The 17780-nt window shown below is 48.4% G+C and overlaps 1 protein-coding gene across 6 annotated transcripts in view; it reads left to right on the top strand.

The window, feature by feature from the left end:
- The window catches only part of KIAA0232 (KIAA0232 ortholog), an 87850-nt gene that overhangs the window by 49731 nt on the left and 20339 nt on the right, over positions 1 to 17780 (top strand). For all 6 annotated transcript variants that reach the window (XR_007151486.1, XM_047855386.1, XM_047855387.1 and 3 more), the window contains exons 3-5: positions 4080 to 4217; positions 15802 to 15868; positions 17084 to 17165. Coding sequence is in view for 5 of the 6 variants with exons in the window: in XM_047855386.1 (XP_047711342.1) it covers positions 4080 to 4217; positions 15802 to 15868; positions 17084 to 17165 (287 nt within the window). In the remaining variant the exon portion in view is untranslated. The remainder of the gene's footprint in view (positions 1 to 4079; positions 4218 to 15801; positions 15869 to 17083; positions 17166 to 17780) is intronic.

Raw genomic sequence — 17780 nt, forward strand, 5'->3', positions numbered from 1 at the left:
TTTAGTTTTTTTTGAGGAACCTCCATACTGTTTTCCAGAGTGGCTGCACCAGCTTGCATTCCCAGATGAGTAGGTTTTAAAATGAGATAGGGGAAGGGTGCTTGGGTGGCTCTGTCGGTTAAGCGCCTGACTCTTGATTTCAGATCAGGTCTTGATCTCAGGGTCATGAGTTCAGGCCCCGCGTTGGGCTCCATGTTGGGTGTGGATCCTGCTTAAAAAAACCAAAAACCCAAAAAAGATAGTGGTGAGGGTTGCCTAATCACCACTGAATTATATTGAAAATCACTGAATTGCACGCTTTAGAAGAGTAAATTTTGTGGTATGTGAATACAACTGTTATTGTAAAAAATTAGCATTAACAGATGAACATTTGTATTTGATTTTGATGGTAGGGAACATTAACTATGTGCCCCAGAGAAGCAAATGTTTTATCTCCTCTCCTCCCCAAGAGTTTTGTCCTTCTCATTAGTAGGGCTGAGAACAGAAAATCGTACTGAATTATAGTTTGAATTCCATCAATAAAAACATTGTGAGACTTTCTCTGCTTTTTGTAAAAGTACCTATAATTATATCCTTGGTGATCCTCTTGGCCTGCCAAGTTGAAAATATTGTCTGGCTCTCTACAGAAAACGTTTGCTGTTCCTTGGTCCCTTGCTCTAGCACCTTGTTTCTTCTGCCTGGTGTCTCCCCTTCTCTAGTCCAAACTTCTCTTCGCTCTCGCAAGGCTCCACTTCAGCCACCTTTCCTTCCGTGCAGCCAAGTGAGCTTCCCAAGTGCTTCTTGTACCATTTCTAATAGCAACAGCCGTACCCCAGTCATTTGCTTCTGTGTCTGTATTTCGCACCAGACTGTGCACGTCTGGCAAGCAGGGACTCTGCTGCGTTCGTTCTTATAATCCCTAGTGCCTAAAGAAGACACTTCAGTCGTTACTGGATGAATGGGTGAATCCACATTCGTGTATAAACCTCGGGATGCCAAACAGGAAACATGAAGCTAATGCCAGATTCCCGTTGTAAGTGAAGAGCTGCAGGAGCTCTTCTCATTTCTCCATATTCTTGACCTAATACGTTTTCTATGAAAAAAAATATACAGCTTTAAGAAAAAAATAAAAAAAAATTTTTTTTAATGTTTATTTATTTTTGAGAGAGAAGGAGATACAGCATGAGCAGGGGAGGGACAGAGACAGAGGGAGACACAGAATCCGAAGCAGGCTCCAGGCTCCCAGCTGTCAGCACAGAGCCCGACGGGAGGCTTGAACTCACGAACCCTGAGATCATGACCCCAGATGAAGTTGGACACTCAACCGACTGAGCCACCCAGGCACCCCCCAAAAAATTCTTTTTAATGTTCATTTGTTTTTGAGAGAGAGAGAGGCAGGGGGAGGGGCAGAGAGAGGGAGACACAGAATCCAAAGCAGGCTCCAGGCTCTGAGCTGTCAGCACAGGGCCTGATGTGTGGCTCAAACCCACAAACTGTGAGATCACGACCTGAGCCCAAGTCAGACGCTTAACCAACTGAGCCACCCAGGCGCGGCGCCCCCCCCCCCCCCCCCATATACCTTTGACTATTAAGGGAGTATGGCCTAATTACAAGAAAAATCAGAAAATAAAATTAGTGTCCTCCTCCTACTCACCAAGAGATAAGCTCCTTAGTGACCTCTTAGTTCATTTCTGAGACATTTTAATGCACATCAGTGTGTGCGTATGTGCAAATGCGTTAATAAAAAAATGAGATCGTCCTTTTGTATAAACTGTTTGTCTTACGTACACTGTGAATGGCTTTGTGTGTCAATAAATATGCTTCGTAATTTCCGTAATGGCTATAATATCTCATCACCTGGACGAATCGTAACTTATTTAACCAAGTCCTCCTTATTTGGCATTTCAGTTGTTTCTGCTGGTTTGCCTTGATTGACCGCTGTCCGATCAGCATTGCAGGAGCTAAATCCGTGCACACGAGGGCGGTTATTTGGTTAGGATAAATTCTCAGAAGTAGAATTATTAGACTGAAAGTGCATGCCCATGTTTGAAAAGTTGGACACGTGTTGTCAGACTGCCCTTCAGAAAGAGCACCTGTCCATGTGAAGTTTGAAAGTGCCTTCTGTCTGCCTAATAAATTTGATTGGGATCTTTGAAGGTGTTACCTCTGCCGGGTAGAGAGATGTTCGTATTGCTCAAGAAGGAGAAAGAGCCAATCCCAGCAGCTCAAACAACAAGGAGTCCCTTTTTCCATAATTAAATAACGTTTCTGCCCTCTTTGCTCTAAATACTATGAACAGTAGAGAAAATGACATTTCTCTCTGCCTTTGGAAGCTTCGAGTCTGCATTGTTATGGTTCTGTCCACTCTCCCTGTCAGAGGACAAGCCCTGTCTCTGGAAGATATCACTGATAAGGAATGTCCGGTTTCAGGTGTAGTCCAGCCAAACACATTAGATAATGGAAATATACTGATATACTTACTTGGCCATCAAACACATTTTCCTTTGGAAAATTGGAATTGACACCACTCGGCCAGAAAAATCTGGTTTGCAGGTTCATGAGATCTGCAGACATGCCCAAGAAATTAAGTAGAAGTGTGCTAATTATGATGGGTGTAGATGGAGGGATTGTTCTCCCGCTCTTATCTGGTGGCACAGATAAGAAATAAAAGTAATTTCTGTGCATTGGATCAAAGTAAAAATTGGGTTTGATGGCGTGTGATTTGATCTTTTATTTATTTTTTAATGTTTTAAAATGTTTTTATTTATTTTTGAGAGAGAGTGTGAGCAGGGGAGGCACAGAGAGAGAGAGAGAGAGAGAGAGAGAGAGAGACAGAGACAGAGACAGAGACAGAGAGAGAGAAAGACACAGAATCCGAGAGAGAGAGAGAGAGAGAGAGACAGAGAGAGAGAGACAGAGAGAGAGAAAGACACAGAATCCGAAGCAGGCTCCAGGCTCTGAGCTGTCAGCACAGAGCCCAATGCTGGGCTCAAATTCATCAACCATGAGATCATGACCTGAGCTGAAGTTGGCGCTTAACCGACTGAGCCACCCAGGCGCCCTACATCTTTTAAAATCTTTTGAGTTCATTATTATTATGCTTTTCCTTCTTTTTTCATCTTATTCATATATTCATATCTGTTTCCTGACGACCCACTGAAGGCCATGTCCTCTAAGTAATTTTTAAAATGTTGCCTTTGTCTGTCATTCTGATCTTTTTCCCTTATTGTCCACTGGTTTTAATCATAATTTGTTAAATGGAAACCTTTTTAAAAGGCAAAACAAAGTAGCAAAGCAATTAAAGATACTACTTAAAGTCCCAGTTGAGGGAAAGAGCTATAAACTTACATCTTGGAATATTATATAGCCAAAGAATTTGTGGTAACATGGGGGTAAGGTTTACAGATCAGTAAGTTAAGTACAATTACAATATTCTACAAATAGTGTGAGTTCAAATCTCTGCTTTTTAAAGCATACAGAAAAGACCAAATGAAGCAGTCCAGATTATTCTAGTTTTCACTGAATGGTAGGCTCACGGATAATTTTGCCTCCTTCCTGCTCTTCGGTTTTTCTTCGAATTTTTTTAACGGGCATATGTAACCAAGGGGAAACATAAAATGCCAGCATAAAATATTTTATGTGTGTTGCTTTTTAGACGATAAGGTGAAGAAATAGGGACTGAACCGTTTAACTGTTAACTGTTAAAATCTGGTAGTTATATGAACACTATCAAAAGAGTGGGAAGCACAGAAGAGAAGACATTTAATTGTGAGTGATTTGGAATTTATACTGAAATTTAGATATACAATGCTTGCATTTACTTAAAAATGTCTGAGTTCATTAGCATTTACTTTGAATGTCAGTGGGTCAGGTTCATCAAGATCATAAATAATGTAATGATAATCTCAATAATAGATGCCAAATGAATGGATTCTCGTCAAGTGCTCTGATTGACAGTGTTCTGTGGTCTCTTATTAGCGGGTGCCATTCTGTGATGAACATACCTGGTAGGGAATGTATGTGTGAGCGTGTGGGAAATAATAGAGTATGAAACTTGTTATTTCATCTTGTTCATTGAACTCTGTCTAATCTCATTTTAGGAGAATGACATCTTCCTGGGCTGGGAAAAAGGAGCTTATAAGAAATGGGGAAAGAGTAAGAAAAAGTGCTCAGATCTAACTCTAGAAGAAATGAAAAAACAGGCTGCTGTCCAGTGTCTCCGTTCTGCTTCTGATGAAGTAGGTTTGCATTTTCTTTCTAATACTTACGAGAAGAAGAAAGAGGCGGGGCGGGGGGTGGGGCTAAAGGTACACAAATGCAACGTCTTGACCAAAACAACTTATAAAAATAAACTATTCATTGTCTTACCACTGTGATGTGAACACGGTCCTTTTTTCCTTTTTGGCCTTTTTCTTCATAAGTTGAGTTTTATAAAGTACATTCTTTCATAAGTGCTATTAGAGTATACACAAAATTTTATGTCCTTTTCCGATTTAACATGTTCTGTCTTCTTACATTATCTTCATTCTTTTTAGTGGCTAAGTTATATTTCCTCAAGCAATATTCCAACAGCAATATAATATACTCTTTATTACTGGCTATTTAGTGTTTTGTTTTTTTTTTTGGGGGGGGGGGCTATCTCTATGTTCAGACTCCCGACTCCCAAGATCAAGGGTCCCATGTTCTTCTGACTGAGCCATCCAGGGGCCCCTACTTAGTTTGCTCTTGAGTTTTTGTTACGCTCTCCAGAGTGTTTCCACGTGTGGCTTTTCCGTGTCCTGTATTACTTTTAGCTGCATTCCCATAAGTGGGGTAGCAGTGCTGGTATTTTAAGGACACTGTCTTTGTTTATGATTCATAATTATTTGTTTTGTAGAAAATATCGTAAGATTTTTTTTTTTTTCAGCTCCATGCCTGTCACATTGCTGTACGAACTGAGCCAGCCAGGTGCCCCCTATAAGATTATTTTTATCCATCTTCTAATACTTCACGTAAAATATTTCTCCTGTCCTTCATGCTGACAGAACAAAATAGATTTAGAGTAAAATCACCCATTTAGATTAATACTATGCAATTCTTATTACTCAGGACAAGACGTACTCTCTGAGATCATAACCACTTAGAAAATTATGTTGCTTCCACCACTGTTTGCGACGGTGCGGTTCGAAAAGTACCTTTGTAAAGCAGAGTCGAATTGGGAGGATTCATACAAGTTACCGAAACTGCCTCCTGAGCTGAGTCCTCTAAAGGCTGATGTTGGGGTAACCAGGGTTGCTACATCTGATAATCTACAGAGGTGTATTCTTTCTGGCTGCCGCCCACCACGCATGCCTCTTGAGGTTTGTTCAGTGCTTCCCGGCAGTGTGTTCTCCTCCTGCTCAGAATCGTCTGCGAGAGCCCAGGCCCCTGGCGTGGGCTCCCGCTGCCTCGTGCTGCCTCACGTCCTCCACTGCGGGTGTTCGTTCTGGCTCCCCTTCGTCACCGTGCTCACGGTGCTCCTCGGGGACTGAGGCTGTGAGCTGCCCGTGTGTTCATGTCCTGGTACCTAACTGAGCGAGTACGATCACTGGCGGTACCGAATTTCTCTTGAACGGAGTTGAATGCTCAGGTGTTTCAGGAGTGTTCCTGGTCGTCCTGCCCTTGTCCTCTCCCTCTGTTCTCCTCTCCCCTCCCCACCCCTTTGATTTGTGAACGTCTGATCTCTCGAAACTGCTGCCTCGTAGACTGTGGGATAGGACTTTGGAAGTGACCGCTCATGGGTGGTCTTGATCAGGTACCGCTTCGTTTTGGCAAGTGGGACGTAATGAGCCTGGTCGAAGGAGTGGGAATACACCTGCAGCACACAGGGGACTCGCGACGCCGAGTGCTGGAGACGCAGGGCCGGAGAAGCGGCCTGAACGGCCAGCAAAATGATGGACAGCCAGAGTCATTTTCTCTAACGAGCCACAATCTCTCCTTCGCTTCTCTCTCTGCTTCTGGGTCATTCCCTCTCGTCTGAAGGCTGGTGGAAGCTGGGACCCAGCACCTGTCACCTAGGGAGAAACCCAAGTGGCCGGGAGTCCACCGGTTTGGATGCGTGGCAAGGAGGGGGCAGAGTTGCCTGGGGGGTCCCGTCCTTGAGCAGGGGCAGTGCTCACACAGAGAAAAGGGGGTGGTCGGATGCTTCCTCAAAAGCCATTTTCTACCCGACCCAGAAGGGAAAGTGATTTGGAGTTTAAAATGCAGGTGCCTTTTTAAAGGAGAGGTTAGTTCAGGTAAATTCTTTGAGCAAATTCCAAAGAAGCTGCTGAGTCATGGTTGGGAGGAGAATGCGAGGTGAGGGTTTCAGTCTGGGAAGGGATCTTATTTCTGCTTTGGACCAGAGTTGCTGTGAAATGACTCTTGCCTTGACTCATGGCGGAGGGAAGCTGAGTGGAAAACAAGGGCGCCCCGAGCGAACGGTCGAAGAATGAGGAGTGTGGGCCCCTGCTCCCCGGCCTGCTGAGCTCTCGGCCGGTTGATGCTGGCCGGGCGTGGCAAGTGCTGGCGGCCCCTTGGTGCGCGGTGGACAGACTCGGTGCGGCGCAGACAGAGGAGGGCGTTTCTTGACGTTGTTTTGCAGAAATGCTTTTCTTTGCTGGGAAGCCAAAGCTGGGAGTTTTGTTTACAAACCCAGTGAAGTATACTTGTCCAGTTTCTTCTTATTTTGTAAAATAATTGTTGCATTGCTTTTTCCTAGTGATTGTTTTTAATCCTATCAACTGAGAATCAGCTGAGGAAACGAACCCGCCAGGCATGTGCCAGGAGCTGGGTGCGAGCTTAGGGAACCAAGGAAGCGGAAGAAGGAAGTTCTCAAGCCCCGCCTGCCTTTTGGGGAGTCAGTGGAAAGAACCTGGGGGGAAAAATTCTCTTTCTTTGTGGCCTGTAACAACAGAAGGGAATCCCTGTGCATGTTCATAAACTATAGGCTATACGTCCCCAGGCTTTTCTTTCTAGACTCTGCCTGCTGGCTGCAGTGAAAATAAAGGACAAAGAGGTCCTACCTAGGAAATGAGAACGCTAACGTTTTGCTCTCTATTTGGGCCACAGTGAATGTTGGCCTATGGGTGTGATGTTCATTTCCTAGGACTGAGGATGGTGATGTACGTGGTTCCGCGCTTTCCCACCCAGCCACTGCCAGCTGATCAGAATCAAAAGCCGCTAGACAGTTTACAGTCCGACGGAAATGCTAGTGATGTAACCGTGAGGGTAACCTGAGTGCTGCTATCGTTCTGTTGGGTAGGCCGGTAGAGGTGAGGTTAAGCGTTACCTGGGAGATGAGTTCTTGTCTCGTGACTTCCACGTGTGCCTGTGTCACGATTACAGGGACGGCGTTAGTCGTTGCTGTAAAAGCAGCCTTAGCGTCAGACTCCAGCGCGTCATGGTTGCCGTGGAGAGGCTGACTCCCCGGACTGTGCCTCTCCATGCTCATCATGTGACTCTGTGTCTCCTTCCGCTTTGTCCCTGCGACAAGTCGTGCCCCACATCACAGCTTTGACCTGCTCACCTCAATGTTTTGTCACAGAGGCATCGCCGAAACAGGACGAAACACAGTTATGTCAAACTTAACTGTACACATTGTTAAAATTTGGCAAAGAATTTGGGCGGTTGGCGAGTGTTTATTCCTCCAGGAGATCGTGACCCTCACGGGCCTTGCTGTTTGTTAGGTTCTGCTGAAACTGCCTCTGCCAGTTCCCTTTGCTTGCACGTGCAAATAACACACAGTTCTCTGGCCAGCCATTTTGTTTTGTTTTTTTTTTTGAATGTTTATTTTTGAGAGAGTGTGTGTGTGAGCAGGGAGGGGCAGACAGAAGGGGAGAAAGAGAGGATCCCAAGCAGGCTCTGTGCTGTCGGCACGGAGCCTGATGCGGGGCTTGAACCCACAAACTGTGACATGATCTGAGCCGAAACCTAGAGTCGGACGCTCAACCGACTGAACCCCCCCCCCCCCCACCTTCCCCCAGCCCTTGGCCATTCATTTTCTGTAGCATGCTTTGCACCTGCTGTGGCTGCATTGTAACAGGGCCCGTAATGGGGCTGGTGCAGCTCACACATCCCCCAAATGTGCTTTTATTAAGTGATGCTTTCCTGAGCTCTCTGTCTCTGTTGTCAGTGGACGCGGCACGTGCCTGAGGTTGAATACATCCAGATCCCTTGCCCCGTTTCAAGAAACATAAAAGAGCATTGAGGTTTGTCAGCTATCGTTATTTACAATCCTCAAGTTTAGTTGGCTCTGCCTTCTCTGTCCCCAGGGTTAAGGCTTTTCATATTGTTTTAGTTTTGTTTTCATAATAAGTAGTTCTATTTCTGCTTGTTTTAACGGAGCTTCTGAAAACTGCACTAAAGGTGGTAGTTCGCCGTCCATTTGGGGGCGTCCTTGGAAGATGAGGAGCTGCACCCGGCCGTCGGGGGGCCGTAAGTGAGGCTCAGAGGCAGTATAGCTTTACGTTTTGGGTGTCGTCCTGCCCCACCCACCCCATCGAAGAGCCTCGCAGAGGATTGATGCCCCGGCTACAGCAGGGCCCTTCTTCAGTTGCTCATGTTCTCACACTGACCGAAACCCGCCAGTAAGAGTGATACTCCATCGTAGTATTCGCATATGTGTTGTTCGTAGGCTGTGCCGGGTTGGATATACAAGTTACGAAAACCATGTTACGTGTTTCCTGGCAGTTTACTGTTAATTTTGACGATGTATTTGCACACTGACTTCTGAACTTAACTCATTCTGGATAATAAAACAAGGATCAGAACGATGGTAACTAACGTTTATGGAGCACTTACAACGTATGAGATTCTGAGCTGTGCAAGAGGTGAGGCTGTGCTCCCCCTATAGGCCAGACCCCTGAGAAGCCCGTGGCTAAAGCTGAGAAGGCTCACGGTGGTTGTGTGGTCACAGCCAGCCCTGCCGAAGAAGCCTTGGCCTTATCTCCTCACTCTAGGTGCAGGGAGGGGCATTCAGGGGCACCTGGAGGCCGTTGGGAGGGTTTTGGCTCTTCCTCGGGGAGGTGGCAGAGGGCTGGAGGGTCTGGAGCAGAGGCTAGCGTAACCTGACTTTGACACTGATAGGGCCCCATGGGCCGCTGGGCTGGGGGTGGTGGGGGGGCAGGGGAAGACTCCGAGAAAGCGGTGGTCTGGAAGGGAGAGGACTGTGAGCGCTAGTTGGATTCTAGATATATTTTGAAGGTAGAGCTGACGGCCCCATTTGGAGTGGAGAAGAGGGAGGAACCCAGCGAGGGATAGCCAAGGTTTCTGGTCTGAGCAGCTGCAAGAATGGAATTTTCATGTCTGAGGAAAGGAAATCAGGGAAGAAACACTAATCCGTGGGTGGGTGGGTGGGTGGGTGAGGGTGTGAATAGAGCTTTGAATGTGAGCTCCCAGGGAGGGGGCCAAGTGGAGACTCTGGAAGGCGGCTGGGTGGTTCTGGAGGAGGCTGGACAATAGACTGTTGGCTTGTGTGTGTATCTCGCCCAGACCTGGCGCGCCCCTGTCTCTGGGGCCAGGTGGGAAGCTGCATAAGGAAGACAGTAAGGTGCGGTGAGGCCTGTGCGGCACCGGCCCAGCCCCGCACTAGCTGGTTGCCGCCGTGGCAGATGTGGTCCTGATGGGGCCAGAACTTCTGAGCTCGCTTTAGGAAAGGTGGGAAATTGTGGTTTCTGCAGGAAATTCCTGACTTTTAAATGTCAAGAAGGAAGGGTAGGAGAAAGGCAAGACGGGGGGAACAGCTGCTATAAAATCTGTGGCTGAGGGGAGTGAAAGGGCAAAACAGAGGCACGTGAGGTGCTGTGGCGTGGGACGTAAAAAGGACCGAGTGCGCGAGGGTGCAGAGGCAGACGGGGGAAGGTACAGAGAATACGGAGCATTGAATAGCCGTGTGCCTGGCTTCAGAAGTAAGTTCTTACAAGCAAAGCCCCCCTCCCCGCGCTGCGCCCTTTCCCGATGGCGCGTTTGTCCGTCTCTCTCAGGTGCTCCCGCTGTCCTGAACGTGGACTTGTCCTTCCCGTGCATATCTGTATACTTTCACCAAACACTGCTTCGGGAGCGCACCAGTGGGAGACTTTCACATGTTAACTTTATGTGAGCGGAGCCACACTGCACATATTTTGCAACTTCTTTTAGTCAACATTTTTGAAGTTTTATCTGTGTTTGATAATGCGATTAACTCCTTTTCACTGCTAAACAGTTGCCCGTTGTAAGACCATATAGCTGTTTATTCTTCTGGCAACGGACCTTTCGATTCTGTCCCGTTTTGGGCTGTTAATAAAGAGTACAGTAGGGAGCACTCTGTACACGTGTCCTTGTGCACACGCAAGGCTTGTCCGGGGAGCGCTCTGCACGCACATCCTTGTGCACACATGGCTTTTCTGGAGTTGATATGTGGATGTCAGATTGCTGGATTAGAGTCAGGGTGTTTTAACTGTTTTATCATCACGGGCTTTTATTTGGTGAAAGCTACGGGACTAACCAGAAAGATACACTAACCTGTTGTTACGTGCATTCTTTCCTTATGTGCCCACTCTCGGCCTCTTGAAGAGATCGTGCTTTCTAGCTTAAAAATAACTGTTAAATCCTGTGTTGAGGAACGGGGCTACTCTTGTTAATTGAACCGTGAGGTGTGAGGAATAGTGTATCCGAACATTTGACCCGGAGCCCAACAAGCCTCTGTGCCTGAACCTCCTTCAGGAAGTCTAGTTGCTACCTACCGGAGGAGTGTGGGTGTCTGAAGGGAAAAGAAACTGCCGTTCCCAAAGTAAAGTAAGCAACAGAACATTTTTCTACACATAGGGTCTGCCTAAACAAACGAGGTGTGGCGATGGAACAGGAGGGTTGAAGAGCTTTGCTCCAGCTGAAGCGTTCTTTCTTTGTAGACAGTGAGATGGGGGCCCAGAGAAGTCCAATGACTTGTCTGGCGTTTACACGGGACGGCGCGCCTGACGCACCCGGATCACGCACTCCTGGCGTCCCATTGCCCCGCTAAAGACGATACAGAGCACAGTTAACTTTTTTCTCAGGCTTGATTAATCTATTTGATCGTTACTTACAACAGAGGCTGACATCCTCTACTTTCTGTGACAAATAACTGTCTTTTGCCCATCGTTCTAAGAAGATGGAGATCTTGTCCTCCCGGGTATGTGACAATATTTATCCGGTGGCTGTGTCTCTTCTCTCACATCATATTCTAGAGAGCAGCTGTACGTGAGAGCTGGAGGTAGCCAGCGGGTACATTTTTGTAGCTCTTCCTGTGGTCGAGGGCAGGAATCACAGCCTTCATGCGGGTGCCGTGGCAGAAACAGCTTTTCATTTGTTTGGGTTTTTAACATTTTTTAAATCTTCGGCCGTAGGCCAGGGATGTTGGTTCCGCACAGCCCACGCCTCACCCAACACTTCCTGTTGCGCCATGCCCGACCGCCTCACCTGTTCCTCTGACTTCCCTGGCTGCCCAAGGCGTGAGCTCGTGAACGCTGGTGCTGTTCTCCCTTGTCTCCCCTGGTGCTCTTTTGTTTACTGGCTTAACGTTAACTTAGTTCTAAGTTTCAAAAAGGTTTTTAAAATGAAAGTGGCCCTTCACAGTGAATCGTCACCAGTAATCCTGCCTCGGTATCTAGTTGGGTTTCCTCCCGCGAATCTTCCAACTCTGCTTTAGAAGTTAAAACCCGAGATCTGAAAAATTGTAAAAGAGCTCCGTGCCCATGCAGGGTGGGTCTGAGCAGAGGAGTGTCGGGCCGTCTGTACCTGGGTTGCTTCCGCATGACAAAATACCCCACAGCTGGGTGACTTACACTAGCCGTCTGGCTCGCTCCCAGTCGTGTGGGTGAGCCAGGGCTCGGCTGGGTCTTCCGTGGCTGGTCTTGTGTGGGGTCTCACGCTGCTGCAGTCCAGTGGCCCTGGGACCGGAAGATCCAGGCTGCTCTCCTCGCTTGTCTGGCCTCCCGGCGGGGAGGCTGGCTGTGACGGCCGCACGGCCAGCGTAGGTCTGTACGTGCAGGGGGCCCAGGAGTTAGCATTCCAAGAGGGTAGGGGTGGGGGGCCCTGGCTGGCGCCCCACCGTGGCTGGGGCCGGTGCTGGGGCTGCATGCCTGCAGACACGGTTCCCGGGGGCACAGAGTGCTACACTTTTCCATCCTGGTGGGGATGGAGGCAGGAGGGGACACCGGGCTCCCGGGAGGGAGGGTGTGAGATACCTTAATGGAGACGCAGGAGTGAATGAAAGCCCGCGAATTGTCCGAATCGCCGTCCAGCTGCCGCAGCCTTGAGGATGAGGAAGAGACATTCGGGGGACTGGATGACCTCATCACGTTCTGAATGTGATAGTACAAGCGAAGAAGCTCAGCACAAGGGTTGGAAAGTGGAGCGGAGGAAATCCCCCGCGGAATTTTCCACACCATTTTCCGGGTGTGGAAAGCGAGTCTGTGGTGGGTGAACGATTTAGGGAGCGTCACGGGGCGAGCCCTGGGATGGTGTTCAAACCCAGACCTGTTTTGACTCTCACATCACCGTGAGCGGACCGGGCAGCCCGAGGTCCCCGAGTGTCATTGGTTAGTGACCGCAGGCCTGGGGTGGGAGTGTCTGTCCAGCAGTTAGGAAATTCCCAGTTCAAACCATCTGTCCATAAAAGGTGAACCTTTGAGTTGGTTAGAATGGCGACAGAAACCTCTGGACGTGGAGAGGAGCGAGAACGGGGTGGGGGAGTGTGTGCGATTGACTGTGTTTCCTTTATGTTGGCGATGAGGAGGATGGCTGGCGTGGAGAGGGCGGAGACATCCTGAAGATGGGAACCAACGAGAGAATTTGCCGGAAGCAGTGGGACAGTAGCTGCAGAGTCTGACCGAGGCTGGGTCTCCATGCAAAGCCCGGGCCTTTAGCTTTACCCCGAGCTTCTGTGAGAGGGCATGGCCATGTGGGGGCCCCCTTCCCCGGGCAGAATCCAGAGGACTTGGGGTTCTCTGGGTCAGGTTAATTATCTTTCTTACTCCTCCAACCTCAAACTCCAATCAGAGTAAAATTTATTTATTTATTAATGTTCATTTATTTTTGAGAGAGCACAAGCAGAGGAGGGACGGAGAGAGAGAGAGGGAGACGCACAATCGGAAGCAGGCTCTAGGCTGCGAACTGTCAGCACAGAGCCCGATGCGGGGCTCAGACTCATGAATCGTGAGATCACGATCTGAGCCGAAGTCGGACAGTTAACCTGCTGAGCTACCCAGGTGCCCCCAGAGCAGAATTTAAAGGCATTTTAGAAATTGGGAATCCAATAGGGACATTCTGGAAAATGAAAAACATCAACAAAATCTAGAAGTGGCATCGACATTTAGATGACTGATGTGACGGGCATTCCGATGGGGCCTCACATGTACGTCATCCTTGTTGGGCCTCGAGCCTTTTGAGGGGGAAAGCGTGGTCTCAGGGTCACGGGTAAAGCAGCACGTGGGCCCTGCTTCCCAGTGCACCTGTGGCGGGGTGCGAATTCAGACCCAGGCCGGTGGGACGTGGGAGCCCGTTTCTTCTGAGAAGTAGGCGTTACTACAGTGTAAACCCCTAGAGGACAGGGTCCTGCCTGTCCGTGGGTCACGTGGGTCCATGACCCTGCTCATGACCATTGGCTGAGCCAGTGATAAAGCAGTGAATGGTCGTGCATTCAGAAACTTGCCAGTCCCCACGTGTGCATCACCAGCTTCCAGATTTGGAGTTCCGGTCCTTGAATTTTAGCTGCTCTTACTGTGCGGGGGGCCTTTTTAGACGCGCTCCTGGGATCCTGGGCCGTACCTGTAGGCAGTGCAGTTAGGAACAGCAGTGTGTGAGCTCGGCGGGAACGGGAGCATCTTGTGCACCTACAGCGTGTTCTCCCTTACAGCCGTCACTAAAACCGGTCTCGTTTACTTTATTTCTTTGGACACCACAGGCTCTCAAGTACCCTTGAGTGCCCTCGTGGACGTGGTGTACTCGTAAAACATCTAACGGCTTATATCATAATTGGGAAAGTACGCAGAATTTCTCGCCACCGGCTCCAGGTGAACACTGAACAGTACCTGCCGGGAGACGACCGGGGACGAGGCTGCTTTCGGTGGCCCTTTCTGTTCCTCAGTTTTCAGGCCTAGCCCAGCGATCTGATGATTATTTTTCACCTAAGTAGGATGCTGCAGTAGTCGGGGAAAGAGGACAGAACCTGGGGGGTGGAGCGTGCTCGTAGCCGTGTTTGGGAGTAAGCTCCCCGTTTCGTTGCCACGTGGCTAGGAGAGCAGATGCGTATACTTCAAGCTGCCTTACTGTCCAGAGCGAGTAAACTTCACAGATGTGTGGAGGTAATTTCCAAAACAAAGCGTAAAAAAGAAATACTGTGTAGTCACTAGTGAGGAGGATCATTCCGTGTAGAATATTAAATGGCCGGCCGTCGCAGGGACCTGAGCGAAGTTGAATGGTGATCCCGAGAGGCTCGGCCCTCGGCACTGGAGACTGGCGCTAGGTTTAGAAACACAGTGACATAGGCTCGCTGTAGAGAACAGCGTGCAGCGAGCAGCGGGTCAGCTGACACCGGTGTTAGGTTCGTGGTCTGGAGGAAATGGACTAAAACAGCCATATTCATCACACCTTGAACGTTATGGTAAGCAGAGTCTTCCTGATGGAATTATGTGGTCAGAGCAGCGTTTGTGACTAACATTTGCCACGGGTCTTAGGGGTGTTTTTAAGGGAGGGACAGCCCTTCTGTGGCCCATTGCCTGTCGCCCTCTGTCCTGCGTCCCTACTAAAAGCTGTGATATGTCAGGGATAGAGTGTAACTGGCAGCGTCTACAATTAACCATTTTCACTGCGCTGTTGCCTGCTGTTCAGATGGAACTGTGTGGTTTCTTGTTTAGGATGTCTGTAACACTTGTGCTGAGTCATTTTGAGTTCAGTGAATGGGGAACAGTTCTATTTTTAGCCCCTCAAGGCCCCATGAGGGCGGCGGGTGGAGCGGAGTCCCGTGCACCTGTCCGGATCGCGCCCACCGGAGAGAGACTCCGTTCCGGTTTAAATAGGACCTTTGACCACTGAGTAAAGGTCCTCGGAAATTCGTCTTCGCTTTTCATACTCTGTGAAGGACTTTTCTTTCTTCCTGTGAGAAATAGAAAAACTTTCAAGTTTCAAAGTCTTCGTAGCCAACGATTATTTGTTTGTGCGTGTTTCCAGCGTCTGTCCCTCCGGGAGCTTTGGCTCTTCTTGTTCCCCTCCCAGTTTCAGGCTCTTCTGTGCCCTGCTCGTGACCTTTAAAAGAAGACAAAGCTCTCACACTCGCTCGGGGCCGTGGCTCCGAGTGCTTTCTTGTTGCAGCCGTCAGTGTTCACTGGAGAAAAGAACACAATTGCCTTGTTTTCTCTAGACCGTGAGCTCCCAGAGGAGCTGCACGCGATGTTTGTGACTTTCTTCCCCCTCTTTGTACTGAGTCCGGTACGAGATTTCCTCACGCAGATATCAAATATTGTTTTTGATGGTGACCGTTGGCCATACGATGAGCGTTCAGGTCCGTAGGCTGCACCGTGGGTGACATGCCGTACCCCCGGGGAAGACCAGCCATTCTGGGCGGTACATTCATACTTTCACATTTTATCAGCAGGTGCCGTTGAATACACTTTACTAGTAAAATATGTGTACTAAATTGGATCAGCAAACCTGTCTGTAGCTTTTCAACTCTTGTGTTGTTTACGTATTGGTAACGCATTTCATTTGGAACGTGGAAGGTTTGTCAGACCTGTATGTGAAAGCAAGGGTGTGCAGACACCTGAGTTTGTATACACCTGTCAGTAAACTAATGTGTGTTTTGTTCTCACGCAGAGCTCTGGCATCGAGACTCTGGTGGAGGAGCTCTGCTCCAGACTGAAAGACCTGCAGAGTAAGCAAGGTGAGCGTAGCCCCTGGAGGGCCTGCACACAGTAGGCTGTTTGCGCCCTGCACACAGCGGGCCGTTCGCACCAGGGCCGCGGGCACCAAGGGAGATGGCCGAGGACACCCTAGGATCGGCCAGAGACAGACAAGAAGAAGAAAGTCTTTGTGTTCAGTGTGTCTCCGTGGCAGCATCATGCTGTGTCTTCAGCTCTTAGTGGCTTCTGGGTCACCCTTAGCTGTCCCTTGTCGATAGGTCCCTGCTCTCAGAGGGGTCACTTAATCCACGGGCGCGCTCACGATGAAGGGATGTTTGGTGTCACGTTCACATCAAAATCCAGGGATTGGGATCGGGAGCGATATTTCCTCCTTCCCATCCTTGTCCCCCGTGAATATCTGCCCGTTGACATCAAGGCCTCCGAGGGTGTTGACAGTGATTATTTCAGATTTGACAGGAATTTCTGCCTTGACTCTTGGAGGTTTTTTGGAAGGGCAGTCTTTGAAGCTCGTTAAAGTCTTTTCGACTTGTGAATCCTCACGGCTTCTTGGGCCAACTTTTCTGCAAGCCCTTGGAGTGAAAGCTATGTGTTAAAGTTAAGGGTCTTTGTTTTTCTTGCCCTCTTCACGGCCATTTTGCTGCCCAGTGACCCTTGAGCCTTCCTTCTAAGGGCACAGTTTGTTTGTTTTTAACCTAAGGCAGTAGGTACCATGAGCTAAGCTGAGAGTGTAGCCCTTTGCTTCAGTTTTATTGAAACACAGCCCTTGCTCAGAGATGTTGTAAGAGAGCTGATCGTAATGGATTTTCTTAACAGATTCGTATCGGTTGAGAGGAGTCAGTACAAAGTCCTTGAGTGGGGAATTTAGCGAGAAAATAATTTCTGGAATTAAACAGATGGTCTCTCTGCTTCTGCTGTAATTAATAGGGGACGTCAGTCTGTCAGTCAGGTGCCTCTGGAGCCCTGTGTCAGTGATGAGGCGAACAGCTCTCAGCCCTCAGCCCCCCGTCAGTATGGTGAAGCTAGAGAATTCCCTCTGGTGCTGTGAAGAAGTAGATCTTTATTGAATAAGAAGGCAAATGGGTACAGAGTTCTTTTCAAGCCGCTAAGCCTATATGATTTCCGACTAAAGTTCCTTGAGAAACTTAAAAAAAAAAAAAAATATATATCTATATATCTATATATCATTTGTTAACTAGATATAAGACCAATCTTTCTGAATTTTTGTTTCATAACAGAAGAGAAGATTCACAAAAAGCTAGAGGGGTCTCCCTCTCCAGAGGCAGAATTATCCCCTACAGCAAAGGATCAAGTGGAAATGTATGTAAGATTGTATTCATTAACAAAATGTGCATGGTTCAAAATCCGACTAATGACTGCTGTGTGCTTTACTGGTTTTGTTTGTTGTCTTGTATTCAGTCTCCCATTTTATAATCCGGGAAACATGTGTCGAGCACTTACTGTGTGCGTGACACTGAGGATTCAGAGGTGAATGAGACGGTCCTGTCCTTGTCATATGTACTGAATCAGGATTTGGGAACTGGGTGAGCGAATGAAACACGGTTGTTACTGACTGTGCACCCAGTGTGCTGTCACACCAGTCCCCGGAGACGGCTGTGAGGAAGTGGGCTCGCCCTTGTTCTGCACGCAGGGAAAGCGGGGTTCCACGGCTGCGTACAAAGAAGTGTGGGCGAGCCATTGACCTTGTCAAGCTTGTTTCCTGAAGGTGCTCTGAGTCCTTTGTTTGTAGATGGCCGGTAAAATCAGCTGCTTTATAAGCAGAACTTGCTTATTGTACAGTTTATTTGAATCTTACGAACTTGTAGAACTTCAGGTGAAAATAGCTTTTATTGGTTGATGTGGACGGGTGCTTGCTGTCCAGTGTGGCCACCGTAAGTCACGTGTGGCTGTTTAGCACCTGAAGTGTGGCCACTT

The sequence above is a fragment of the Prionailurus viverrinus genome, chromosome B1, assembly GCF_022837055.1.
Source record: "Prionailurus viverrinus isolate Anna chromosome B1, UM_Priviv_1.0, whole genome shotgun sequence".
NCBI classification, from domain to species: domain Eukaryota; kingdom Metazoa; phylum Chordata; class Mammalia; order Carnivora; family Felidae; genus Prionailurus; species Prionailurus viverrinus.